The following is a 27,228-nucleotide window of genomic DNA, read 5'->3' as shown; positions in this document are numbered from 1 at the left end:
TGCCTACCTGTTAAGAGAGCATAAAAACAGGAACAAAGCCAGGCAGCAATATCCAAAGTTTGAACTAAGCCAAAGGGAAACAAAAAGACATCGCCTTGTGCAATGTATATATTCTCTTCCACTTATGATGCACATCTGCCTGCAAGGGTTGGCATGTCCTCTGCAGTGGAAGAAAGCCCACCAGCTATGATCAAGATAAAGCCTTAACCACATTCCTTAAATCTCAGCCTTGAGAAGTGAGAGCTCCTGCACAGTCTTCCCTTGAAAACAGAAAACATGGCAGGTTTTCAATTCAGCCTGGAGAAAATTATGAATATGTAGAAAGTTGCATCATTTATTTCCCCCATCTATTTTATACTTGCCCTCAGAGAATCAGTTGTCCCATCCACTTTGGAAGTGCTGGTGGGACACCTACCAGTGGAGGCATGCAACAGAGAAACTCAAGGCACTGTTTTTCCCTTCATCAGATGCAGCTGACATACCTGTCTATCCCAGGGGCATCAGACATTACAGCTATCAAGGGGGTCTGTTGAAAGACAGTAATGTTCCACAACATAATTCATCCCACAAATTCCAACACAGCTCCTGCTCGGATTTCCCTTCTGTGGTACAAGAGCACCCTCTCAATGAAAAGGCTTTCTTCAGCATCACACAGTGCTTGGATTCAGGAGTTGGGAGGTTAAGTTAGGAGAGAAGCTAACATACTACAAGGAGCCAAGGAAATCTTCATTTGGTAACACATTTTCAGAGCCTTTCAAGATTTACTTACAACTATTAGGAGTAAGTTTTTGTCGATTTTTTTTATGCTTTAACCACACATGTTCAGCTGTTGGTGTTCAGAGAAATTCTAGTTCCACAGCGGGAAAAACAAAACAAAACATAAAACCTTCCAATGAATAAACATCTGGCAAAAATCACAGTTTCTAACCCTAAATTGTCATTCAGAGGATGTACATCATCAGAGTAAATTCCGTTTAAATAAGGAGAGATTTAAAAGCCTTCTATAAAGCAGTAGTCAATAAAACCAGCACACCTTACTGTGACAAAGTACATTGGCAAGGAAGAGGGGAAACATCCTTTTTTACTAACCTTTAAGTGTACAAAGTGAGTGTGAAGGCCATGCAGGAGCTAAAGGCACATCCCAGATTCAGCAACATGCACTGCACATGTGAAACAGTAATTGTTTTGAGATTACAGACATACACTGTGCTGTCATTTGAAAAAAGTGATGGATGAGAAACTGGAAACCTCAGGGAATTAGTAATAGGATATAAAGCATTTCACCTCTAGGTCACCAGTTCAAATTCAACCAGGTTGGTAGTGACCAAAAGTAGTTACCATCTGGCAGCTGTTCTCTGGCTGATGTAAATTGAGTTGAGGGTCTCAGCGCATTTCCTAGTGGACAGGTGTCCTCAGCACAAAAAACACCATAATTGACTCTCTGTTTGACTTTCTCAGCAGAGCCACTGAAGGAGTGGAAGTAAAGGCTGAGCTAAATTCCAGGTTGGCTGCAGAGCACTGCAGATTCTTAATCATAATTCCTCTTTATATTTTAAGACATATGGATTAGGGAGGGACTTAATTTATCATCGTTACATTAAACAGAGTAACCTTTCCAACTCAAGAAGTGGCCCAAGTGCTGCTGTTTCTGCTCAATGCAGATCTCTTTTCAACATGAAGCAATCTGGAGCAGAAATGAATGAATGCAAAGCACAATCCCATTATTAAAAATTGTAAATTTTAATATATAAACTAACACACTCACTCCATCTCAAAACACTCACACTTCTCACAGAGGACACAGACACAGAAACAAATCTGGTTTTGGACTATTGGATATAGACTATAGGTCAAGATTACCCAGCTCTGGAAATAAGAGAAGATTTACAGTAAGGAAAAAAAAAAATTAAGATGGCATCCTTTAGGTCAATACCTTATCACAACAGGGACTTGGGGAAGAATATCATCCAAACTTACAATAGCAGCTTCAAAATGGATCTCTTGCATCCAGAAGTTCTCACCTGGACCTCTCTCACGAAACAAGAACCCAAGACAGCTCTTAACAGAACTGTGTGTGACCAAGGCTTCAAAATACTATGCATGAAAAGCACTGGAAAAATTCCCTTATGCAGATTTTTCCTCAACAGCAACTGGAAAATTTATTGAGTCTGCTTACAGCCCACCTGTGCTTTGCACAAGACATGGGACCAGTTGTGTATGGTATGACCTGCTGATAGGCACCATCTAAACCACCTGTTGCCATAATTTGTTCAGCCCTATAATATCTGGAATCGTTAAAACAGGTACAGTTACTAAGAGCTCATTTCAGTATTTGTTGAATAAAGGCAACCAGAACAGAACATTCTAGAACTAGATGCATTCCATACCATCAATCAGCCTTTCAACACACAAAAGCATTTCTTGAACACCAGGGGCTTGTAAGACTGAGTCAAGGGCTACTGGTGTTAAACAGTGAAGAGTGTGAAAACTGTTTTTTTTTACCCTGTACCACCTCAGGCAAAATACAGCCAGAGCTCCTGGGTGACTAGAACATGGCACTTCGTGCTGAAGAGTTTGATGCAGTTTAAGTGGTAGCTGACTTTGGAATGTTCTTAGCACGCCTTCAGATAATGTTAACTTTAAATAAACCTGCTGAATACTCATGTAAATTATTTCCATTTGGCTGTCTCATTATTCAATATGCTTTCAAGGAACATGGTGATGAAAGAAGAAAAATACCTCTTTCTAACATAACCATACTGGCAAGAGGATCAACATTATCAGTATTCAAAGAATGTGTTGGCAGGATAAACCTTCATAAAAAGAAGGAGCACTAGCTAATCCAAGTTGTCAAAATAGCAATAGTACTTCAAAGATTGATCTGCAAAGCGATTCATTATTTATTGCTAATGCAAACAAAACATTCTGAGCAGAAAGAGCAGTTGAATATTTCCTATCTGGGAAACCCACCGAGGGATCCGACACAACAAACGGACCCCAGCAGGACTGATACAAGGACAGCTCTTTTCCTACTTCCCAGAAAACAATCCAAAGGCAGGAAGAACTCATTGTGGCTCTTCACAGGAAAGAAATCAGATGCTTAATGGTAATATTTCCTGAACTAACACAGATACAGACTGTGGCACAGCAGGAAGAAAAAACTTCTGGAATTTTCATCCAGAAGCACGAGACACAGAGCACTGGAAAACCCAACAGGGTGGTGAGGGAAACACACGAAGTCATGTGCATCCTAAACACAAATCTGCATTCAAGAGCTCAGTAAGATGCCTGAATTTGAAAAATCAGTTTCTGCTAGAACCCATTAGGCAACCATTTCCAGATGTCTGACCTCAGACACTTCTACAAGTGTTTCAGCCTCATTATTTTGTTCCATTGCAAAGCCAGGCTATGCCTTCTTCCATTCTTCTTCAGCTTTTAATAAAATACAGGACTATAAAGAATTTATTTTTTTTTTAGAGTCACTTATTTTCAAGAGTTCTTTGAAACACACTCTACTGGACTACCCCTTCTACCCATCTTTCTTCCTCTCCTCCTGCAATACCTCATCTCTGCTACCTTTTTGCTCTCCTAAGGCTGATCCTCTTCCACTGCAACAGAAAGTACTGGCTCAGCCTCAAGAATCTGAGATTCTAGAAACTCCTTTGAATAATCTGCATATGCAATTAAAAAAAAAATAAATTAACATATACTCTCTGAGATCCATGAAAAATAAAGCTGTTCTAAAAAGTTGTGCTCCTGAATTTCAAACAGAAATACAACAGCCACCACAAAACCTCAATAAATCACAATTTAAAAATAAAAAAATCAGACAGCCCTAATGAGTGGAGTACCAGTCTAACAGAGATACTGGAGTATGGCTATAAGAAAAACACCTGATCTGAATTAATAATTTTAATGGCAATACTGCTGAGCCACTGAAGGAAAAAAACCCCATGAATATTCCTGATTTATGATACTATGGTAAAACAGATGCACAAAGGCAAGCTGAAAATTGCTAAGCACTGGAATTCCAAACTTTATGAGAAGGTATGATGCAGTAGGTAATTTTTATTGTGCCAGCAGTAGAAGAGCAGGAATCTGCACTCCCAAGTTTTTTTACCATTTTCACACTATTTTGAAGTATTTCTGTATGCAGAGGCACAGACTACACTTCCTCTCCAATGTCTTCAGCCTTTGATTCTCCCAGCTCAGCAACAGCTACTGAGCGACCTCTCGTGTTGAAACATGACTGAGCAGTTCCTCCCTTTGTTTCCTTTTAAAGAAATTAAATGAAGATAAAGCCAGCACTGCAAAATGGAGATGCTGTCTCTGTCATTCCAATGAATACAAACTGCCTGCAGACAACATCTCTTTTGGACTGATTTGTTTCACCTACTCCAGTTGTGCACTTGAAGAATGTACCTCTGAAGCTCCTATCAGGGATCACAGCCAACATGCAATGGCTACTGTCAAGCTGCTCTTTATTGTAGTAAGTATTATGAAACTTGTATGTATTATAAGTAAATAAATATTAATGATTTGATTAGATAAATACTAAATATAGTGAATCTGATACATTACTGCCACTGTATTAAAATAAGCATACAATCAAGACATGCCTAACCAAAGAGGATGGAACCAAAATACCATTAAAAAAAAATAAATATATATATATATATAATTTGCAACCTGTCAGCAGCAATTTCACTGCTGCTCCCCTTCTCCTCTTCCCACTTTTCCCCCAGATCACTGCTGTCTCATGGAGGAGTCACATTCCCATGCCTCTGCCAGCACCCAGGGGCATCAACAGGATTTTCCAAACAGATCAGAAAAGCTCCTGCAAACTCTGTAAGCAACCATGAAATAGGTGTCTAGTTCAGGAAGGCCAATTGAGCAACCATCTTCCAAAATAAATAACATGTTTCCCAACACACTGTATCACACTTAAGATCTGAAATTGAAGGTAGCAAGCTACAGTTGCCACAGAGGGGGGAAAAATAATCCACAGAAGGTACTGGCAACAAACTAAGTCCTTGCAGTGGCCAATAATGATAAATAAAAACCAAGCCTAACCAGAGAAAAATTATATCACAAATATAATTTGGGCAAACTCAAACCTCCAACAAAAGAGGAAATCTAATCAATATTTAGGACCAATACCATGAAAGCACTATTAGGTATGTCAGGGAGCTTAACATGAAGTAAGAAATCCACAACCCTAAGATTTCTGGTTTCAAACCTTCTCAGGTCCCAGTGAAGTAAGATTTAAAGTAGCTATGCTTACTCAGCTTTGGAACACTTACTCTGTAGCCACAGGGAGTGGTTTTGTTGTCTACAGGATCTACACTTTGATATTTAGGAATAAATACATAAATATAACCAGAGCATGCTATACAACTCCAAAACAGGATGAGCAAGCTGTTGCCTTTTCAAAGCAACTGAAGTTTCACTGTTTGGTTGATAGAGTAACTCAAACTTGCTTAACAAGCAGGCCAAAAAGTAAGACCAACAAACAAAATCATTTTCTAACAGAAAAAATAAGTGCTGAGGGCTGTGGCCACGAGATGTCACTCTCTGCTTTGTGGCAACTTGGAAATTCTTTTGCTTTTCTCTCAGAGGTGCCAAAAATCAGAGTGCAGCCAATAAAATCAGCTAATTTTAAACTGGAGTCAGGTAAAGGAGAATTGCTCAGTGTGTCACATTTCTGTAGCTGTGTGTACCATTTCTGTAGCTGTGTTGCAAAATGACTGCTCAGTAGGCTGTGAAGTCAAAGTAGCCCCCAGGCAGCCTCTGAATCTTTCTAAACACAGCACTTTGGCTCAACCAAAGCCTGTACTTATATTACTGTTGCTTCAACTGATGTAGCAAACTGCTTTCCTTTTTTAAACAAAACCACCATAGTGAACTGAGGTGATGTGACTCAAACACAGGAAGCCACCTGTATGTGCCAAAGTGTCCATCCAGAGAAGACAGCTGAAATTTTGAGAGTTTCTTCAGCTGGCTCAGGTTAACACTTGATCAGGAGGCCCCATGGCCTGGAAAGGTCTCACTGATTTGCCCTGCAGAACACCACCACCTTTACTAATCCCTACCATGTAAAATAAATCTTATACCAGTACCACATCAAATCACTTTTATTCTTCATATTTTTACCCAGGCATCTGTCAGAACAGACCAAAAGGCAAATCTGAGCCTGAAGTGTAGGTTTCAGATCAAAATCCATAACCATAATAAATACACATCTATGAAGGGAAGAAAGAAGTCCAAAACAAACCTAGAAGGAAATTCCTAGGAAATAAGGATTTGATGTAAGTATTAGATGAACAACATAAATTCCTAAGAGACTGATCCTTAAGATAGCTGGCAGAGAACCTCTTTATTACCTCTACATGTGCTAAGGCTATTCATTATTACCTTATTATGAGTTAAGGTTATTCTCAGGTCTGGTTTTATGATACCATATGCTACCAGTAGATCTTGGACTTTTTTCAGTTCTTCCTTACATTTTTTATTTGTTGAGTAAAACTGCTTTCTTACAGGAAGGTTCTTAAACAACTTCAGGACTGTTACTGTAGTACCTGCAAACAGGTGACAAAATCAACAAGGAGATATTACACACAACCAACTGGATATTGAGAAAAGTTAATGTTTATTTAAGATACCTGTCTGTATGTAGCTGTTATACAACACAGACCCTAGCGACACTAAATTAGATTACATTAGCATGGGAAGAAATACACCAAATTAGCAGTCATCCTACCCCCCAAAAAGTACAAATGGAACTGAAGAGCTGTAATTCCCTTTCTTTAATGATTAGACTAATAGCAAGAACTAGCACTAGAAGCTAATCAGACATATCTGGAGGCAAAGGAACACTGAGCTCCATTAAGGCCCTTGGGGTTTCACTTGAAGAGCCAGAAACCCCTGGCACAGTACACATTAAGAGGAGGAATATTCATCTACCAACACAATCACATAAATTTCTAGCCTGTAAGGGCATTATGAAGTATTAAGTGTGTTACAGAATTCAGTCAATCATTTAACAATTTTGACAAAAGACAGGGCAATGAAACCCATAGGTTTTCCAGCCATGGCAAATGCTACTGTCTAAATCTTAAAAAGCAAGGAGCACATCACTTCTCTTTGGGGAATACACACTGGTGAGAATGTGACTGTGGGGACATGGTGTGGTCATAATGGTCCTGGCTGAGTTACAATTAGCTGAGCAGAGAAACAAATTGATAGTACCCCAAACCTCCACCAGGTCTGAGCCACCAAGGCTGACCTCTGAGCTGAGGGCAACCTTTAATCTTCCACACAACCAGGGTCACACCCTTCCTGCAGGTTAGAAAGAACTGTGTGACTTTGCTTCCTGCTACAGCCGTGCTGCTTCCAGCAGCTCCTTGGTGTGGCAGCAGGGAAACTCTTCCTCCTTTAAGGAAGGATTTTGCTACCTACAGGAACGTTACTTTGGTCTTGAACAAACCTTTCTTATACTTATCTGCTAAGTCTGCCTGGACCTGGGGCATCAAATTTCTATAGCCTCTCTCTCCACTGTCAGCTTGAAGATGTGAATCAGAGAAGGAGAAACTGGTTTACAATTACTATCCAAAGTAATTTCCAAGACATATTATTTGTTAGGATAACAACACCTTCTCAGTTGACAGACACAGGCAAGAAATGTTGACGAGCTGCAAAGATTTCATACTCAGCCTTCAGGTACAGAACAGGTATTTCAACATCAAACTGAGCCTCAAAGAAACATAAAGGACCTCTGTCAGAACACAAAGACATCCTACCTTGTCCAAGATGGGAAGGCTTTTTAGAAGTTACATGCCCATTGCTATCCAAAGCATACTGAGTGCTGAAATCATCAGCAGCTGTCTTGGTTGTGATCAAAACCTGAAAAGAATTATTAAAAAAAAAAGTTAAAGTATTCACAAAGTTCAGAATGAGCTTAGATAAACCTTGCTGCCATTCTTCCCACTGCATTCTTTCATCTAACAGAATTAATTAGTTTAGAAAATTCTTCTACAGGTGCTTCTTAGTCACAGAAACATCCTTCATTAATACTGATTTTTTCATCCATTTAAGTAAAATCCACTAAAGTTTCTGTCACACTAATACAGAAAATGTAGCAATGCCACTCCCCTCAACTCCCCACTCCTATCACCTATATAAGCAACTAAATCAATTGATAATTTTGCATTTTCATTCTCTGTGAAAGGACAACTTAAATTCATGAGAAATTCCACAAATCTAATCAGTGCTAACAAACAGCACAGTATCTTTCCACACCCAAACATGGCCAGCAGTAGCATGTTTTGTCAGCTGTTAAGGTAATAGAGGGATTGCCATTAGCAAGCCCAGTCATACACCAGAAGTTCAATAAAGCCACAATTCCCTGAGCTCAGGTATCAGCACTTTGGACAACAGAACCACTGCACTTCAGCCACCTGAAAGGCAAAAAGGTTATCACACAGAGAGAGAGAGCCAGGATATCTTGGTTTATTTTAGTGTCTCGTATGAATGATTCAGAGTTCAGCCATACCTCTGGAGAATAAACCCCAGTAACTGATTAATTGGAAGCAACAATATCACAGACCTACTTAAGGTCCAATAGTAAAGTACCTCTTAACTGAAACTTCAGGGAGCTGTTTGGGTAGGCAGAATGCAATGAATGCCAGAGTGCTTAATTAACATAATTACTGATCCCAGGATTAAAGCAATACCTATTAAAGTATTTTATGCACTCAGGCCACCTCCCATCTCTTATGAAATGTACCACAGAGCTGATTAAAAGCCCGGGACAGGACAGATGGCATCCTGGCATCCTGCTCTGACCACTGGGAGAAGCACCCAGTGATTGAGGTCTGTCACTCTGTCAAAACACCAACACTTCTGAAAGCATCTTTGGAAATTTCCATCCAAACACACAACCCACTTCTGCTTAGGGTGATGTGGATGTAGCCCAAGGTAGCAAGGAATTGAGCTCTGGCACCTCTCCTGACCTCAACAGCTGAGAGTTCCAGTCAGACACAGATCCCAGGATCTTCTTGCAGGATCTAATGCTTGGGAGACTTAGAAAGAAGAATCCAACACTTGGCCTTGGCACAGCATGAGCACAGAAAGGCAGAGCACAATGGGAGAGACAAGATGCTGAGCCCTGAGCTACCTGAGCACTTTTCAGATGGTTTTTGAACCAAGTGACTTCAGGTAACAAGTTAAACCTTAAGTATCAGTACAGTGTCAGTCCTCTAACACAAACATATGGATCAGACTCAGGCCAGGGAGCAAGTTCCTGTTTACTCACACAAACATGAAAGTTTGAGCAACTGCAGTCACACACATGTCAAGGAGCAATACAGAGCCCAGGAAGATCCCATGACTGCTGATCAACCCAGATAACATCAAGGCAGAAATCATTACTGGAATGGTAGCTATGTGGGCTACCAGTTCCCTGAAATGGTTTCTCCTGCCCACCACCTGTTGTTCCTCATTTTAATTTACCCTGATTCAAGCAGTAAGCTCAGCCATACTCTTTGACATGACATTTGCTGGTAACACTTGAGAGGATAAGCCTAAGAAAAAAAGAAAATCACAGATCTATACCCTGAAACAAAGAAGCACTGAGCAACCTGTCTCAAAGTTATTCTGACATAGGAAATTAATCAAGCACTGCTGTGACCAGTATGACAGAAAGGCAGGACTGCCACTAACAAGGAAACCACACTGCTTCCTAACCATTCAACGCAACTTCTAGGGAGCAGAAGCCAAAACTCTTCAGAAAACAAAAGCCTGGCAGGCTGCTGGAACAAGTTAAAAGCCTTTTAACTGCTGTTTTTTATTAAAACTTTCAGCAACACACACACAGAAGGCCAGAGACATTTATAGCAAGTGCTTACCTCTGATATGCAGCAAATTGACCCCAAAGCCTCCCCACGGAAACCATATGTTGTTAAACTTTCAAGGTCCTCTGAAGAGCTTATTTTTGAGGTGTAGTGTTTAATTGCCATAACTGGAACATCAGACACCTTGATGCCACTGCCATTGTCTCTCACCTCTATTTTGTTAAACCCATAATTCTCCTAAAAAAGAACAAGACATAAAGGAGACCTCAATCAGTCAAAACAACTAAGACACAAGTTGGAAGCAGCTGGGGTTACAGTCTCTAGCAATCCAGACAGAAGTGGGAATTCTGCTTATTTGGAGGAACTGAGCAACCATTAAATGCTGGGTTAAAAAAAGGAAAGAAAAAATTGCACCATGTTAGGATAGCAGTGATGGTTTCTCTTGGTTTGGCTGTGAGTAATGTAATTCAGTACCTGTGGCTTGGAGAAATACACAGTAAATTGAAACAGAAATTAAATATTTCTCTTTACAACAATGGTGAAATTTGAAAAACCTAAACTCAGAAAAAGATCTATAGCTGGAAAGTGAAATATTCTTCACCTCTCTTTCTGTCTAGTATAAATTTTTCCACATCTCCACAAATGCAGCCCCACATCCACTACAGTCAGTCAGCCCTCACTGAGAATGTTTCTTTCAATTTCACTTTTTATTTCTATGCTTTCAATACTGCAGTCTTTCCACTCTCTGAATAGACAGAAGGTGCAGCTCTAATGGGGGCAGGCCATAAATGGCAAGAAGACAGAATTAAGAGAGCTTGTAAAGGGGCACAATGCTCTCTAGAAAAATAAGCAAAGGTTTGTAGAGGCTCTTTTAAAAACAGCTTTCAAGGAAGAAAAGTTCAGTCTTTGTGACTTACTTTTACATATATGCAACTCATCTTTTACTGAATTCTGATTCAGATGTTATTTCACTAAAAAGCATAAACAAAGTAAAATACTGAAAACCCAGAACACGCACGAAATATGGAATTTAGGTTCTATAACACTTCAAGCAGGTGGAGCAAACAAATGCTTCCTTTCAGCTACATTATAATTTGCACATGTAAATCATAACCAAGGAAGAACCACAAGCCAAGAGAAGAAAGTATTGAGAGCTGCAGGATCACAACTAAACTTCTTTTACAGAAGCACGGCTGGCTGGAAAGAGTGTGCTGTAACATACAGGAAAATGTACTGTCGTGTGTAATACACCTTGAAAGTGACTTTGTTTAGAAAGCATCTTGACTGCGTGGCTTCTGCCAATGATACTGAACAGAGCACAGGATGGCTGCTCAGAGAAAGCTGATTCATGTTGTCCCATCTGGGCATGTACTGAAGAGAGTTATTACAAATTACAGTGTACTCCCAGGAGTATTTCTTGAAGTAAAAAAAAAAAAAAAAAAGACATTAAAAACAAAAGGAAGGGATCTAAAGATATTATCTGTGTTCACATATAATCTGCAGTAGGAAACACCACAAGCCTCTTAGCTAGGCACAGAACAATAGATATTTAACTACCTGCTATACAATAGACATGTGGGTGCACTTCACTTTCTGTAAAAATGAATGGTGCTAAAACTACCTCGAGGTGAAAAGCAAGGCTTGTACTAATAGCTGATTTAACCTCCTGCTGCAAAGCAAACAGAAGCTGAGCAATACACCTCAACTGGACATAAAGACACAAAATGAGATACATCCTGCTGCTGTATGCATTAAAACAAAGGGTTCAAGCATTTTTCAGTGAGCCATTATTTTCCATGCTGATTTCTACTTCCAGACAATTTAACTGCTCAGGAAAAGCAAAAATGTATCTTTCCAACTTGAATCAGAATTTGACACGAGAGATGCTCTATTTCTTTTCTAACATAGTTCATTTTTACTTGCACGCATTTTTTTTTATTTATTTTATTTTTTATTTATTACAGTGCTTAAACTTTTTATTCTGCTACACCAACTCCCACCATCCTACATGACCTAAATACTACTGAGATCATGATCCCATGAGATGTTTAAGTTGCTCTACCAGATCACTGACACCAAACCAGGTGGTGCAACTCCCTACTCCTTTACTTACAAACGCACAGTCCCACCTTTGTTTCAGTTCTCTGCTACTCCTGAGAACACCCAGGTCAACCCAACTTATGGAACAGGCAAAAATAATCTACTTTTCTTGCTGGGTTATTTTTTTGGTGGGTTTTTGTTCATCAAGGTGATCACAGGAGGCAGAAATGTTGAGGAGTGCCATGGATGCAGGTGGTGAGATGGATCAGGAGTGCAGTGGAACCTCACCCTGAGAAAATTCCAAGGATTAAAGCTCCCACTTCACCCACTGGGAAAAAAAAGGTGCAGAAACAAGTGCCTGCCTTTTACAGCAGCTATTTGCTAGACCAGCAACAGAAGAGCAGCCAAGGTTCACCCTTTCTGAATACTGATCCTGCTCCAACTACTTACACACACTGTTGCTAATCTCTGTTAGTTAATCCAGGTCTTGGACTGGGAAGATTATTTCCTTTAGAGGTCAGTAGGGAAACTGGCAGCCTGATGCCCATGGAATCTCTTTTACACAAGAAGTCCTAGTGCTGCACCAGTGGTTTTTAAGCATACTTTAACCAGAGGGCAGGACACCACACAAGGAATAAACCCATCGTTCTACACGTGCTTCATGCACAGCCATGCTGAGAAGGCTCTTGACCCTGCTGGTAACAACAAAGCAAGCTCCACCATGCTCATATTTTACTACCCAACACCTTACAGAAAAGCCACAGTTCAGTTTATAATCAAAGAACTGGCTTTTAATGAAAGACCACATTATCTAAAACTACAATGAAAGCTGATGTTTGTCTCAGTGTTGTATAAAAGCTCATTGATACACACTGCAAACATCACCTATTGGAGTCTGCTCAACCAAAAAGCAAACAAGAACATACCAGGAGCCAAAAATAGCCAAAAATTCTAAATCAAGCTGACTACTACCACAGTCTACCTGAGAATCCTTCCACCCACAGGTTAACTCCTGTCTGTCTTCAAGCAACCCATTCCTGCCCTTGTTTAGGCAAACTGGGTAGCAAGTCTGAGTGAATCATCTGGCCTACCCAATCCAGCTGGAAAAAGTTAAAACAAGGAAAACTTTGCAAGATTGAAGTAAACACCATCAAGCTGTAAAATGAAATTTCAAAGTTTCTGTTCTGTGCTATGCTTGTGAACCAATTCAGAGGTAATGTGGTTGTTGAACTCTATTATGTGGTCAACATTATTTAAATGTCAGGCAATAATATTTACATATATACTTTTATATAAAATATTTTATTTCTTAATATTTTATATATTTTTATATTATAAAAATATCACCAAAAAAAATATTCCCAGAAGAATCCCCAGTTTTACAGAAATATTATGTACAGCTGTGTAAAGTGCAAGCTCTGTCTACTCCAGCTAGCACCCACTGGGTAACAATTAGCAAATTTAATTTACTCACTGACTAGCTGTATAAAGCCAGGCTGATTTGTTTGTTTTAGAAATATGGAGAACTTGATCTTGAACTGACCAAGAATGTAGCAGTAATGCAACGACTCATACACTGGAAAGAGTTGAAAATGCCCTTTTTAATTGATTTGGGACCTCTCATAAAGGAAACAGCTGGGTATTGCACTGTGACACACAGGCTGATTAGAGGGCTTTCTCCTCTGGATATCTTCCTGCCTCTTTATCAGCATTCCAGTAAAAGAGACAAAGTTTGTTCTAATAATTTTTGAAGGCTCCAGCACCTTCTGTTGACTGCCTGCAGTTATTGATCAGCTCACAAGATCTGATTCTGATACTTTTACCCCCAGAACTGTGCACACACTACTCACTCACTTTGGAGTAACTCATAAAGCAAGATAAATACTGAGATGAAGGCCATCAGAGACAATCATGAAGACAGAGCATCCTCAGCTCACTTATAAATTGTTCCTGGGCATCTGAAGGTACCTGCATACTCAGATGGAAAGCACTTAAGACTCGTTCAGAAAATACAGCAGTGACACAGAGAAAGAAATGAGCAGCAGTTTAACTGATCTCCTAATTAGAAGCATTTGTCTAACATTTAAATCAAGAACAGCTTATACATTCACTGTGATTTGCAGGGAAGGAAAGTGGGTGTAATTCTGGACAAATCCATTTATATAGCCTGTAACAACTCACCTGCTTACTAAGTAGGAGGCAAAGTAGTGCCAAAACAGAAATGCTCATGGAAGCAAGAGAAGCTGACAAGTTAGCCATTTTACCCAATTAAGGGGAAAAAAATAAGTATGAGTTTCTTATTTTGAAAGGTATTTTATTTTTTCAGAAACTATCTTTAGGTTATGCTGACTTCTTTCTCACATCTTATAAAAATAAAATGTTGGAAGTAGCCAGAACCCATCATGCTGATGAGGGACCAGGCAGTAATTTGTCCTACCAAAAAATCCAACATGGCCCTCAGTGACCTCTTCCACTGTTTCCATTTTCATCTACTAAATAAGATTTTGACATGAGAATTAAACATGCCAGCTCAGCAGTGAAATGGAACTCCAACATTTTTTTAAAACAAGCTATTAATCAGAAAAAGTAAATGTGTAAGTAGGAAAAGTAGTGTAAAAGAAACTGACAGTTTCTCTTCAAGATACACTCAGAAGCACAAATAAAACTGTTTCAGTGAGGCCTCATAAACCTGAGGGCTTCAGAAAAACTTCCAGCCTGGGAAAAACTGGTGTCAGACCATCTTAATTGGAGGTTAAAATACGTATGTATAAACACTATTAATATACTTCCATTCCCAGAACAGTGACAAGCCTAAAAGACACATCTGCAGTGAAACAACTTTTCTTCCACCTTATCTTAAATCCAGTTCCTTACAAGAGCAAAGGAAAGAAGGACATACCAGTTTAATATCAATATTTGTGGCACTGGCATCCAAGGAATTTTCTATCAGCTCCTTCACCACACTGACAACTGATGTAATCACCTGAGAACTTGACAGGAGACGAATTGTTTCTGCTGGCAGCTGTTTCATAGTGAAGCAGGATTCAGAGAAGCTGCAGAACAAGGTAACAGAAAAAGAATGTAAAAAGTGTGTTACAAATACACTTTTCTAAGTAAACGTTTTGCAACTTTTAAATATAGGTGAAACAACATCACAGCTAGATAAAATCCTCAAGATACAGTAAGAACCAGCTTTCTCTGCAGTCAATGGGAGTTTCTCTTGTGGAAAGCATTATTTTAAGTGGATTAAACTTCTAATTAAAAACTTTCTGAGTGTCAGGATAATGTGAGCAGAACAGTATATTATCTCAAACAGGTACAGTCCTCTCCTTTAAATTACAATACTTTATGGTTGTGATCTTGCAGTTACAACAAAACAGATAAACCATGTGGTAACCCACACTGCTAGTCAGAAACATCTTGAGGTAAGATACTTAACCCAGCACCAGGTCTAACTACAGCACAGACATAAGAAAGAGCAGAACTTTTGAAAATTTTATTGTTTTTTTCCCCCTACACTTAAAATGTCTGTGATGTGTGTATGATTCCCAACACCTAGATATTCATGGAAAAAACATGACCTGAAGGGATCCTGTTTTGGAGCTGGTAGAGCAGCAGGGAGGAAGCACAATAGTTTGAGGTGAAAGTCAGATCCAATGGCAATGTGATCTCCTGGCAATAATGCAAAAAAACCAAAAAACCTTCTAAATTACAACCTTTCTCATCTTATCTCACTTACTCTGTGCCCTCAAGCAGGTCAGTTTATTTCTAAATCTCTTTATCTTCCACTTGAGAAGGGAGATGCCTCAGATTATAAACCAGTTTAATCACAGAAAACACAAAGAGCTCTAAAACTCCTGCTGCATTATTTACACTTCACCCTTAAGAGACAGCAAGTGGATCTCATCCATTTCTAAGTACCCAAGTAGACACCATTTAACCAAACTCCAGGAAAAAATCTTTGTTGATCCTTGTAGCCTGACACCAAGAACTCAACCACATTTTTAGCATGAGTAAGAGAAAAGAGGGAAAAAGAACATTGCTAGACAGCTCTTTGCACCTGCAGATTGGTTCAGACTTGGGCTGCTCTCTGTCCTATGAGGAAGTTGGGTGTTTTTTTCCCCCTGCAGAGCAGCTCTCTTTCCTGGGTTACATGATGTAATGTTATTTACATTGAAAATCAAACAATCCCAGCAGCCCTGGCCTCTCCATCCAAGCTGCCTGCTGGAAAACACAGGCCAGGAGCTCAGCACCAATCCCAAGGACACGAGCACGTGTGGAGGAATGAAGCAAACCCAGGTTTCCCCTGACACAGAGAGGGACTGCAGCCAACAGCCCAGAGAATCACTATCCTGCAGGGTACATATGCAGCTGATACAACAATTACAGGAGGCTTTTCTGCCTTGGTAACATTCTGAAGAATGCCACTCTATAAACATAAAAGACAAAGACAAAACATGGTCACTTGGGGGGAAAAGAAGGTGTAGTGTTTTGAAGAGGAAGCAGGATCAAAACTTCTGAGACCAACTACAAAGAGGTTTTCTCTTTTTACTTATTCCAAAGGGAGTTTGCCTTTCAGATGTAGGAAAAAGATCTAACAAATCAGTCTTCCAACAAACTGGGAAATAAGGGGAACACTGGAAGATGTGTGTTGTTGAAGAAAGACCAATTATTAATCGTGTACATGCAAAGAATCATAAAATGGTTTGGACTGGAAGGGACCTTAAAGATCATCTAGTTTCAACCCCCTTGCATGGGTAGGACACCTTCCACCAGACCACGTTGCTCCAAGCTCCATCCAACCTGGCCTTCAATACTTCAAGGGATGAGGCATACACAACCTCCCTGGGGAACCTTCACCCTCACAGTGAAAAATTCCTTCCTTATATCTAACCTAAATACACCTTTCCCAGTGTAAAGCCATTACCCCTTGTCTTATCACTCCATGCCCTTGTAAAAAGTCCTTCTCCATCTTTCCTGTAGACCCTTCAGGTACTGGAAGGCTGTTCTATGGTCTCCACTGAGCTTTCTCTCCTTCAGGCTGAACAACTTCACCTTTCTCATACACCTTTCACCCCTCTTCATACAAGAGTTGCTTCAGCCCTCTGGTCATCTTCATGGCCCTTCTTTGGACTCACTCCAACAGCTCCATGTCCTTATTTTGGGCACCCCAGAGCCAGATGCAGTACTGCAGGTGGGGTCTCACAAGAGTGGAATAGAGAGGGAGAATCACCAGTCACCTCCCTTGACCCACTGGCCACACTTCTTTTGATGCAGCCCAGGATACAGTTGACTCTCTGGGCTCATGGTGAGCCTGTCATCAACCAACACCTCCAAGTCCTTCTCCTCAGGGCTGCCATCAATTCATTCTCCACCCATCCTGCACTCAGAGGCAGGTTTGCTCATGCACTCATGTGTTACACATGACTCCTGTGTCAAGTGCTTCATGATTAGCTAATGACAACTGCCAGACTAAAGCCGAGTATCTTTATCCAAAGTCACTGAGACAAAAGAGGGTTATAAAAAACAAAAAACGTTGCAGATCCCCAACACAAGTTTTCTACAAGGTGTTACTGACGCAGGCATTTTGGGAGAGGAAGCTGCCCCTGTGTGCCCTTCCATTAGAATGGTTTGGGTTGGAAAGGACCTTGAAAACCATCAGATTCCAACCCCCCTGAGTGGGCAGGGAAACCTCCCACTAGACCAGGTTGCTCAAGGCCCCATCCAACCTGGCCCTCAACACTTCCAGAGGTCCCTTCCCTGGATCCAAACCACCCTGGGCAGGGTGGATATTAAGATGTGTGTGGTCAACCAGGCAGCTTGCAACATCCCAGGGGCACCTGCTGGGAAAGGGAGCCATGGCTCTCTTATGGTGTTTATGTTAATGGAGGGCAATACATCTAACACCAAATTTTAGATAAAATGTTCCTATTTCAGCTCAAAGCAACATCACTACTCTAACTCCTCGCCAACCAGACCCATGGCAACCCTTGCTCTGTGGGAAGGTGTAGGATTTTGTGTGTCTCAGCACCATCACTGACACAACCCTCCTACCCCTCTACAGGAAGCCCCAGAGAGCGGGGTCTCCAAACAGCCCCAATGCTGCACCCTGAGCAAGAACCCCTCAAAACTTCACATTCCCATCCTCACATCCTCCTAGAGCAGCCCCCAAACCCCACTCCAGCAGCCACATTTCTTAGGGCTCCCCCAGAACAACGCACTCACGGAATTCTTCGGTTTATGGGGTGGGGAAGGGGAAGACAAGCTGCAGATGAAAACCTGCGGCCACCACCTCAGGGTTTACCCCGAGCCGCTCATGCCCGCTCCTGCTTCCCGCCAGGAAAAGCAGCGGGAGGGCAGCGCCGAGACACGGCCGCGCCCCGGGGCGAGGTGAGGGCCGGTGAGGAGCGAACCAAGCACTCCCGCCGGGGAACCGCGGGCTCTACCCCGGCCACCGGGGCCTCACTCCCCGCCAGGGCCCGGCCCCGCTGCAGAGGCCGCGGCACCAGGCCCGGGCCTAGGCCCGAACCCTCCCCACGAACGCTTCCCGCCGCGGTGCCAGCGGCTGCCCGGGGGAAGCAGCCTTTCCCCCCGGTGTTCCCCGGGCCGGACGGCTGCCCCACCGCAACGCCCTTCCCGGGCTGCCGGCCCCCGCAGGGCTCCGGGCTTGGCGCTACCTTCGCATCCACGGCGCCCCCGCTCCCGCCGCTGCTCCCGTGGGCGGTACTGCCGGCCCGGCCCGGCCCCTCCCCGGCAGCCCTGCCCACCGGGCGGCCGGCGGGCTCTACCTGCGGTCGGCGGTCTGCGCTCCGCTCCTGCTCCTCAGTGGACCGGGACACAGCAGGGCCGGCGGGACTCCGGGAAGGTGGGGAGATGGAGGGCGAGCAGGGAAGGAGGGAGGGCCGGGTCCGGGTCCGTCCGGGCCGGGTTGGGCCGCGGCTGCTGCCGGCTGCGCGCCGGTGCTGTTACCACCAGGCCCTGGGGCTGCCGCTGGCCGAGCCGGCCCTGAGGCGAGCGGCGGGGCCTTGGCGGGCCGGGGCGGCGGGAAGGGGCCCGGAGGGGGCCGGGCGGGCGGTCCGCAGGGTGCATGGCCCGCAAGGGAGGCGGCTGTGCGGGAAGGCCCCGGTTCCTCTGCCGGCACGGCGTCCCCCGCTGCCCCCTGGGGAGAGAAACCGGGGGCAGAGAGAGAAGGTGTCCGTGTGGGGAGGCGGGAACCGAGAGGAGCAGGCAGGGAGAAAGGGAAGGGGCTGCCCCAGGGGCTGCCTGGGGACGGGGTGGCTGCGGTGCTGCGAGCCATGAGGGGGGCAGAGCCTCAGAGCCTCGGCTGTCCCTCCCCTCTCGGGTAAGGGGTCCCCCGCTTCCATGCAGCTTTTGAAAGAGTTTGGAAGAAGTAATGGTGAAAAGCAGCATTGCCCCGGCTGGGTTTCAGGCTCATCACGTCTGGTTTTCCCCCCCTCCCCCGGTCTGCTTAATAGGGCAAAATAGTTGGGTGTTAGCAGTGCTCTGCAGCACGAAGGAAGAAACAAAGTTCTTACTGAAAGCAAACGGGGGGTTAAATGCTTTCAGTAATGGTTTAGGAGGAAGTTAGGAAGTCTTCATCCCAGTCCCATGAATTAAATGTCTTAAAGATCATGTGAGTATGAAGCACGCAGTAAGGGCTTTTTAATTATCATTACAAATTTTATTACAACAGGATGCGAGTGTCACCTCCTTTAAGTTCTGTCAGCCTCCTGAATAAGTTGATGGTGTGAAATTTGTCCCTGTATCTCTGTGTACGGCTGTTACTTAGAGAAGTTTTGAGCCCCGTTGGCTAATTCCAGCAAGATTTGAAAGGCAAAGGTCGGCCTGAAAACAAACAGGTGGGGAGAGGAGGAAAACGGGAAACCTGTGCTCTGCTGCAGGGAAAGCAGGCATAAAGTACTCCCTGTTGGTTCTTCCTAGCAGCTGGTGACAATTGGTCACTGTAGAATTCCTCATTAGCCATTCCATGAATGAGAAACATGAGGAAAATTGTCTGGTCTGAAAAGTGGAAAAGAACTGCAGATATTTTGGATGGAGAAAGGAATTCAGGGGACAAAATGTACAAAGCTTGGTTTCTTACGGGTTTGCATCTCCAGCTTACTGATTTTTGGTGGGTTTTTTGGTTGATTTTTTTTTCAAATGCCCCTTCTATAGCAGACCTTTAGGTTCTGTTTGTTGGAAGTTTATTGTTGTTTGTTTAGACAAGTTCTCAACATCTCCTTTGCATTGACTTTTTTGTTGTTAGTTTGGTTTTTGCTGCGTTTTTTTTTTTTGTCCAAATGTCCCCCTTCTGCAGCAGACTTTCAGGTTTTCTTTGTTTAGGCTTTTTTTTTTTAAAAAAATCATCTCCTCTGGATTGCCTTTTCTGAACCATCCTCTGAAGATCTTGAGCTACGTCTTCACTCGCACTCTCTGCTTATTTAATACAGCTTTGCCCCAAACTCAAAAATGACCCCTGTTAAGTACTTCTTTCTGATAGCAGCCCCACTCTTCAAACAGCTCTGTTTTCTAGGGTGAAAATGAACGTTGGAGTTGCCCACAGTGAGGTAAATCCCAACACGAGGGTGATGAACAGTCGTGGAATGTGGCTGACATACGCGCTCGGAGTTGGCTTGCTGCACATTGTCCTGCTCAGCATTCCTTTCTTTAGTGTCCCTGTCGCCTGGACTTTAACAAATGTGATTCACAACCTGGTAAGTACCCTGCCTTATCACAGAGTCTGAAAAGGTTGGTCATACAGATTTATTTTTAGTAGCAGGAGAAGAGGAAAATAGCCAGGCTGTAGGGCTAATGATGTCCAGCTAGACCAAACTCCAGCTCTGCTTGGCTTGTTAAATGAGTTGGCTGGTTTTGGGGAGGGGTGATATGTGATCCCTTTAGGTTTAAGCACAAAACAGGTAATCTTCCTCCTATTTTATGTATTCTCTGAAAAGGCATTTAATGAAGCTAGAATTTTGTAAATATGAAATCATCATGCCAACTGACCTTTACAACATTTTGTATATTGTTAGAGCTGTGCTGAATCCATGAAATATCCTGAATTTGTGGTGCTTGGGTATTATCTACTAATGTTTCTGCCTAAGTCTGATACTATCCCAAAATGTTTCATTTCAGCACTTCACCTGTTTTCTTGGAGAGAAACATTTGTGTTCTTTTTTTTCTTCTGGCTTTGATTTCTCCTCAAGCTGTATAGGTTTTAGTTCAGAAGGACCTGATGACATCAGCTGAAAAATTTGTCACTAATGTGACATAAGAAAAATCCTATTTGAAAGCAGTGGGAAAACTGGACTGCCTTGACCCAGGCCCTGAAACCATTTGTTATTCAGTGGGTTGTGGTTTGCATGACTTTTGTGTGCAAATGATTGGGAAGGTGAAGACTTTAAGATTCTTTTCTTCCTCCTCTCAACAGGATACTGTGATTTTGTTGTAATAATTTTAAGGCCATCATCCAGCAATTTGCATCATGCCTGAGGTTTGCTAACTCAGCTGGTTAAGATAAGGAGCAAAGAAGTTTTGACAGAAAGATAGCTTCTTTCTTATTTAGGAAAAAGAGAGTTCAGTTTCAAGTTTGAGGTTGGATAATATACTCTGGAATTCTGTAAAAAAAATATTTTTTTAAAATTCAAGGGTTACATTTTTGTAGCTAAGCTTGAAAGGAAAAGTGAGGTAGTAAGCATCATTTGAGCATTTTGTGTGTTTGACAACAGCCAGGCATGCCTGACTTTGGAAGATGTTGGCAGAGACAAGAATTACTAAGTATTTCCTAAATGCCTTACTGAATTAATTGCATGTAGCTATAATGACAACAGGGATGATGAGAACATGCACTGGCAAGTAGTTTTTTTGTGGAACATGAGTATAAACTGCACTTATGGATGTCTCAGCATTTTAATGGTGCTTTTTTCTTTTGAAAAAAGAATCACTGAAGTGTTAGCAAACAAAAAAACCCTGGTTTTCCACTAATGGAAAACTCTTAGGTGACCTTGAAAGCATTTTTTGTGGTCCCTTCTGCAACTACCAGTGTGAAATAAAATGTGTAGTAAGCATTTGGATCTGTCCAAGAAGTGCTTTTTTGATGAAGTTATTAAAACTAACACACTGCAAGCATCATGAATTAATTAAGCAAATTATTTCTTTTAAGTTAATAGGCCTCGGTCAGGGGGCTGTTTAAAAAAAAAAAAAAATCAGAAAAAGATGTGAAATTACTCTCTCAACTTTCACCTTCATAAGAATGCAGAAGAAACGAGGGGTTATATAAAGCTCACTCTATATAATATATCTATATAAGATAAATATGTTTATATTTCTATATAAAGCTCTCCATAACAATTTCAGTTTGTGCATAAGAAGCAAACACATCTGAAAGAAAGGAAATGGATGTTTTCTGCTTGGAGTTGCTGTGCTCTCATTGATAGAAAACAAATGGCTGTTAAAGCTGAGAGGGGGGGGAGTGCCATGTCTGAGGGATCTGTGGACACAAGCTGATTTTTCAGAGCAGATGTGGGATGCCCTCATCAAATAGAAACAACAGTGAAGAACAGTCTGGTGTGGATAAGGAAAAGCAGCAATGAGATGAGCAGGTGGTGCTCAACAGGTTGCTGTTAGTTGGCTTCTAAGTATCTGAAGCTACAGGGTGGGGGGGACTGAGGAAACTTTCAGAAGTTCTGAAATTCTGCCACTATTCATAGATTTATTTTTTTTATATATATATATATATATACAGACTCTACCTCATAACTTGTTTAACACTGGCTTAGGGAAGCAGTAATGTAAATTGGTCATCCTGAACTTTGTTAACAGAGTGCTTGTTAATTCTCTTGGTTTGATGCAGTTTTTGCAGTCTGATGGATGAGATGCCACTGCCTGCACAACCTCAGGCAAATCACTTCTTGTCTCTTCCTTCTTCTGTAATTTGTTGTCACAGGCTAACAGCTCTTCTGGGGGAGAATTCATTTATTTTCTCATGTTATTTTCTTTTTTTTTTTTTTTTCCATCACAATGCATGGAGCAGTGTAACAGTTTGAAATAAACCACAGCTGAAAGTGCCACTTTTCTCATTTTTTGTTTTTTTTCTCCAGGGAATGTATGTGTTTTTGCATGCTGTAAAGGGAACTCCTTTTGAAACACCTGATCAGGGGAAAGCCAGGCTGCTAACACACTGGGAACAACTGGATTATGGAGTACAATTTACATCTTCAAGAAAATTCTTCACAATCTCTCCTATAATTCTGTGAGTTGAAAAACTGCATTATGGATTATTTATTGAGTCATAAAACTGTAATTTCAAATGCTGCAACAAAGTGGGTTGCAATTTACATTCTAAGAAGCATTTATTTGTTTTTTGTTTTTTTTTTTTGCTTATTTGTTTCCACATCACAGAGGTAGGGAGCACATGTTTACAGGCCATGTCATCAACAATCTCTCTTCCTGCACCTTTCAACACTGTAATTCACCCGCTGAACAGTTGTAAACAGTTATTAATGGGGCAGGTTTTAAAGATTAGGAACACTGGGGAAAACTTAGTTAACTCTTGAAGTTTTTTAAGATATTGTGAAGTCAGAAATACTGAAAATAGAAACGGACTGCCTCTCTCACATGCACGTGACAGCACTTAGTAACCATTTTGCAACTTGTGAGTTATGAAGAGTGTGGCAGTCATAGAATCATGGAATGGGCTGGGTTGGAAGGGACCTCAGAGCTCATCAGGTCCAACCCTTGATCCACTCCCCCCGTGGTTCCCAGCCCATGGCACTCAGTGCCACATCCAGGCTCTTTGGAAAGATCTCCAGACACGGAGAATCCACTACTTCCCTGGGCAGCCCATTCCAATGCCTGATCACCCTCTCCAGAAAGAAATTCTTTCTCATCTCCAACCTAAACCTCCCCTGGCACAACTTGAGACCCTGCCCTCTTGTCTTGCTGAGAGTTGCCTGGGAAAAGAGCCCAACCCCCCCCTGGCTCCAACCTCCTTTCAGGGAGTTGTAGAGAGTGATGAGGTCTCCCCTGAGCCTCCTCTTCTCCAGCCTCAACACCCCCAGCTCCCTCAGCCCTTCCTCACAGCAATTCTGCTGGATCCCTTCACAGCCTCCTTGCTCTTCTCTGGACCTGCTCCAGCACCTCAATCTCCTTCCTGAGGGGCTGAGGGGCCCAGAACTGGACACAGGACTCAAGCTGTGGCCTCCCCAGGGCTGAGCACAGGGGCAGAATCCCTTCCCTGGACCTGCTGGCCACGCTGTTCCTGAGCCAGCCCAGGATGCCATTGGCCTTCTTGGCCACCTGGGCACACTGCTGGCTCCTCTTCAGCTTCCTGGCAATCCAGACTCCCAGATCCCTTTCTGCCACTCTGTGCCCAGCCTGGAGCTCCCCATGGGGTTGTTGTGTTGAACCTCATCCCGTTGGGATCATCCCAACTCTCCAGTCTGTCCAGGTCCCTCTGCAGAGCCCTCCTGCCTTCCAGCTGATCCACACTCCCCCCAGCTTGGTGTCATCTGTGAATTTGCTGATGATGGACTCAATCCCCTCATCTAAATCATCAATGAAGATATTGAACAGCACTGGGCCCAGCACTGACTGAATGGGCTCCAAGATGTTGTGTGTTGGTTTTGCTTTGTTCAAATTGTCTTTTGTTTGTACCGGTTATGTAAATACATCAGGGATTCCACACTGCCTGGCTCTGTTGACAACGTGTGGCTGCATAACTGAAGGAAATCAGATATTTATTTAATAACCAACTTTAAAAGTATTTCTATTTTTTCCTTAAGGAAGCTGTCCATTTTCATGGCAGGGCAGGAGGGGAAGGGAATATCTGGATTGTATTAACAAGTTGCTTCACTAATGAAACAAACTGAAAAAAATTATGTGCTGAAAAAAAAAATTTACTTATTTTCTTCAAAGATAGCTTCCCACTCTCCAGTGGGAATTTTATATTCATGACACTAGTGTATGGTTTTCTTCATGCACTAATAATGCATAAGCAGCTGAATTTGCTGGGAAAAAAAAACCTAACAATCCAATAGCCTCATTTCTGTGACTAGTTCTTGCAAAGAATGGGATTAAATTACTGGCTCAAAGTGTAAAGAAGTCAGTAGTGAACTGGATTTTCTGAGTCACATTTTCTTATTCTGTCAGCTGAACAGGTTGTGGACAAGCTTAAGAGAAAAAGGTGCTGGTAACATCTGCCAGACAGGAAGCATTTTAAAGTCACAGGTGTGGGCAGTGTAAATGTTTTTTGCACTGAGAAAATGTCACACTCTTTGTCACTGAGCTTGCTGGGGTAGCAGAACTGTGAATATTTCGGTAATGGATCTTCCAGCATTTAAAACCTGTGTCAGAAATCAGGACTTGCAGCTGCAGGAGTTGGAGACTTGGGTAGGGAGAAATGCACCATGAAAAGTGTGGGGAGAACAGAGTCCACGATTTTGCTGTGGATATCCTAGAACCTCAGGTGGGAGATTTAATAGAGGAACAGGTAGTTTGTTAATCAGTAAAACAGGACTGGTTCCTAGAGCACTTTTTCTGACTGTGGTTTTGTTTGCTGCATTTTTTTTGACAAAGGTGTCACCAGCTAAGCTTGCTCCCTTCTCTCTGGCAGGTACTTCCTGACGAGTTTCTACACCAAGTATGATCCAACACATTTTATCCTCAACACAACCTCTCTCCTGACCGTGCTTATCCCCAAACTGCCACAGCTGCACGGGGTCCGGATCTTTGGCATCAATAAATACTAAATACTGACCCCCCCTGACATGGCTACTGGTGCTCCCCAGGTGAAGGAAATGAGTAGTCAGCTGTGCTGTGTATCTAATCATATCCAGTGAGAGATGCTTTTACATCTGAGATACAATTCCTAGTCCCTGTCTGGGATGGAGGTCGAGTTTCTAGGAAGATGCCTTCAAATACTTCAATGTGAATTGGAAACCTTGAGAAGAAAGATTTCCATGAAGAACTGGGCAGGCCCAGCTCTGAAGTGTCATTCCCACCAGGACTGTGTGTGTCTGGCTGATGCTGGTGACCCGTTAGGAAGGTGCAAATACCAGTTGAAATGAGAGTAACTTTTCACAAATACTCAGTCAACCATAATGCAGGTGGTAACTTTGCATAGAAACCCAGGATGCTCAAGGCCAAGGAGTGGTGAGGCCACATTCTCACATTAAGTAGCCAGTTTCTGCTCTATGGATTGCAGGTGGTGGTGCTTGTCATTGCATTGTAAAAGTTTGTCTCACAGTGAGTACTGTGACAGCAGCATGGTGTAATTCATGCCTTATCTGTTCTTGTGATATTTTTTTTTTAATTATTTTTTCTGTTTTTTTTGTCATAAAGACTGAAGAAAGTCCTTAACTGTCAGCTCAGGGGATTTCTACAACTTGATGGCTCAGTTTGTGCATGCTTTTACAAGCTGCTACTGGTGGGTTTATTTCATCTTGCTTACCAAGATACTGCCTTTTCCATGTGTAAATGGGACAGCTTGAAAAATGGAAATTTCTTTTAAGGTATAGATTTATTTTTTGTTTAATTATTTTCTCTGCTACTTGACTGACAGGTTTATTTTTCAGTAGCTGAGGGTAATGGTGGGGGAAAAGGGTTCCTGCTGTTGTAGGAGAAGCAGCCAACAATGCCAGATCACGAAAGAGAAACTCTGTGTAGGTCCTAAGGGTAGAAGCTGAACTAGAAGTAGGTGAGTAGGCAAATCACATGGACTAACTGTGTGTTTTTGTGGAAAAAAAAACAAAAAACAAAACATTAAGTAATTTGCATGTCTTGGAAATGTGGAGGAATGCTGTGTTTTAGAGGTACTGTGTAGTAAGGAGTAATCTTGTGCATAATCAACTCTGGAAGAAGAGTGACTGGAGGTACAGCTCTTGCTCTGAGCACTTATTACTCTTATCTTGTAAAAAGGATGAATTTCTGAAGCCTGCCATATGTCTGTCAGCCAAAACTGGCTGAGGTTTAACAGAAGACTCTGTTAAATACTTGATTTACATTTTGGTTGTGGTGACAGGAGAAAAAAAAACCAAACCAGAGAAAAGCCCTCAGTGGCATACTGCTTTTCTTGCTGAGAGGATTTTCTGGCTATTTACTGTATCGATAAAGATGCCGTCAAAAAAATACACCATGAGTCACGGGTTTTTATTTTTCTTTGGTTTTTCAGCCGTTGGAAATGATGAATTATTTGTGTTGTTTGTACGGACAGCGATTCCGTGGCTAATTCTAAAATTACGGCCACTGGAACAAACTCCCTTTTGTGTCGAAGGGGCGAGGATCTTCAGACAGGACCCGAACTTCTCGACACGGTGCCGGAACCCCCGGTACCGGCCCA

The 27,228-nt window shown here is 42.3% G+C and overlaps 2 protein-coding genes across 5 annotated transcripts in view; one reads left to right on the top strand and one right to left on the bottom strand.

The window, feature by feature from the left end:
• The window catches only part of PMS1 (PMS1 homolog 1, mismatch repair system component), a 49,418-nt gene extending 30,794 nt beyond the window's left edge, over positions 1-18,624 (bottom strand). The window contains exons 1-5 of the mRNA XM_030454360.1: positions 18,569-18,624; positions 14,791-14,944; positions 9,906-10,088; positions 7,800-7,902; positions 6,415-6,578 (exon numbers count right to left, since the gene is read on the bottom strand). Of these exons, the coding sequence (XP_030310220.1) occupies positions 6,415-6,578; positions 7,800-7,902; positions 9,906-10,088; positions 14,791-14,944; positions 18,569-18,576 (612 nt within the window). The 5' untranslated portion in view covers positions 18,577-18,624. The remainder of the gene's footprint in view (positions 1-6,414; positions 6,579-7,799; positions 7,903-9,905; positions 10,089-14,790; positions 14,945-18,568) is intronic.
• Positions 18,625-18,632: 8 nt separating this feature from the next.
• ORMDL1 (ORMDL sphingolipid biosynthesis regulator 1) lies at positions 18,633-27,007 on the top strand. 4 transcript variants are annotated; one of them, XM_030454363.1, is made up of 5 exons: positions 18,679-18,756; positions 19,585-19,750; positions 20,425-20,605; positions 22,991-23,142; positions 25,504-27,007. In XM_030454363.1, exons 3-5 carry the CDS (start codon positions 20,432-20,434, stop codon positions 25,637-25,639), a joined length of 462 nt encoding a protein of 153 aa, XP_030310223.1. In that variant the 5' UTR covers positions 18,679-18,756; positions 19,585-19,750; positions 20,425-20,431; the 3' UTR covers positions 25,640-27,007. The 4 variants fall into 4 exon arrangements, with proteins under 4 accessions (XP_030310224.1, XP_030310221.1, XP_030310223.1 ...); XM_030454362.1 differs by having other exon boundaries at positions 20,412-20,605; XM_030454364.1 differs by lacking the exon at positions 19,585-19,750 and having other exon boundaries at positions 18,633-18,756; positions 20,412-20,605.
• The last annotated feature ends 221 nt before the right edge of the window (positions 27,008-27,228 follow it).

This window comes from Calypte anna, chromosome 7 (genome assembly GCF_003957555.1).
Source record: "Calypte anna isolate BGI_N300 chromosome 7, bCalAnn1_v1.p, whole genome shotgun sequence".
Lineage (NCBI taxonomy): Eukaryota > Metazoa > Chordata > Aves > Apodiformes > Trochilidae > Calypte > Calypte anna.
This window is presented reverse-complemented; position numbering and strand designations above follow the sequence as displayed.